Source organism: Sinocyclocheilus rhinocerous, unplaced genomic scaffold (genome assembly GCF_001515625.1).
Source record: "Sinocyclocheilus rhinocerous isolate Xijiao unplaced genomic scaffold, SAMN03320098_v1.1 scaffold1366, whole genome shotgun sequence".
NCBI classification, from domain to species: Eukaryota; Metazoa; Chordata; class Actinopteri; order Cypriniformes; family Cyprinidae; genus Sinocyclocheilus; species Sinocyclocheilus rhinocerous.
Window position 1 is genome coordinate 221151 of NW_015630355.1, and position 1341 is coordinate 222491.

Sequence of the window (1341 nt, forward strand, 5' to 3'; positions counted from 1 at the left end):
AACCTCTACCTCCGCCAGCAGGACCTCAATTTCAGACTTTTCTTTGTGCTCGTCATTCTCAAGCATAGAAATTCTGATATTGGTGTGTGCTCTTTTATATGGTAATGATATTAATTAGGGGGCGTTTACAAGGCGGAGATCTGACACCAGTCAGCTGTGCACAATTTCAAGATCATTTGCGATTTATAAATGTCACATCTGTTGACAGAGGCGTACGCACGTTCGTTTTCTCTGAATCGCACTTTTGAGAAATGATCTTAGAACAAATTTAGGAGGTTTATACGCAACATTTTATAAATGAGGCCCCTGTTGTTTCAAGTAGCGCTTAGCATTTTACACTTATTTAATAGAAGACAGTCGATTTTTTTTTTTTACATTTATTTATGTGAACTCTGCTGGAGCCTTTAGAGCAAGATACAGCTTCTATTCATGCTATCCGTTCAGGACACTGATATGATAAAAGTCCAGTCCACTAGGAGAACAGCAGCAGTTCTGGCGGGCTGCGGGGCCACAGCGGGAAGGCCTGCAGACGCAGCTGTGTCCAGGCCTGCTGATACGCCCCTGCGGCCTGCTTGTAGTCCCAGTACGTCTTCAAATCTTTTCCACTTCAGCAAGCACAGAGAAGAAACAAACACATTGATCAGACACAACAGATACACAAACAACACCTGCACACTGCAGGGAGCGTGCAAGAGCGGTCAGTGGTCAACGTGACTTTAAGGACAGTCATGCATGGCATCACATTTCTGCTTCAAACACACAATCTAAGGCTAGAAACACTGTACTCTACACAAGTGTGCAAACGTATTGCAAGCATCCAGTCCCCTTGTTTGGACTCTACGTGCAGAGTTGGGGAAACTACACAAAAACTTAAAGCATGAGTAGCTTATAGCTCTTTACAGTTAAGCTAGTCTTTTAAAAAAAGGACTTTCTATACTAAGTAACAAAAAGGTTTTTATCAACAATCAGAATTCATTTAATCATCATTTAAAGGGGTCCTATTATGCTCTTTTACAAAGTCTTGATTTTGTTTTGGGGGTGTACTAAAACCAGAGGTGGACAGTAACTAAGTACATTTACTTGAGTATTGTACTTAAGCACACTTTTTGAGTATCTGTACTTTACTTGAGTATTATTTTTTCTGGAAACTTATGACTAACTTCATTACATTTGAAAGACGTTAGCTGGGCCAGTGTGTGTTGTGATTGGCAGCACTCGGGCCAGTGTGTGCTGTGATTGGCAGCACTCGGGCCAGTGTGTGTTGTGATTGGTTAGCTGGGCCAGTGTGTGTTGTGATTGGTTAGCAGGTCCAGTGTGTGCTGCGATTGGTTAGCTGGGCCA

The 1341-nt window shown here is 42.4% G+C and overlaps 1 protein-coding gene across 1 annotated transcript in view; it reads right to left on the reverse strand.

The window, feature by feature from the left end:
• Positions 1 to 309: 309 nt before the first annotated feature.
• The window catches only part of adat1 (adenosine deaminase tRNA specific 1), an 11830-nt gene continuing 10798 nt past the window's right edge, over positions 310 to 1341 (reverse strand). Inside the window, exon 10 of the mRNA XM_016552611.1 lies at positions 310 to 605. Within this exon, the coding sequence (XP_016408097.1) occupies positions 473 to 605 (133 nt within the window). The 3' untranslated portion in view covers positions 310 to 472. The remainder of the gene's footprint in view (positions 606 to 1341) is intronic.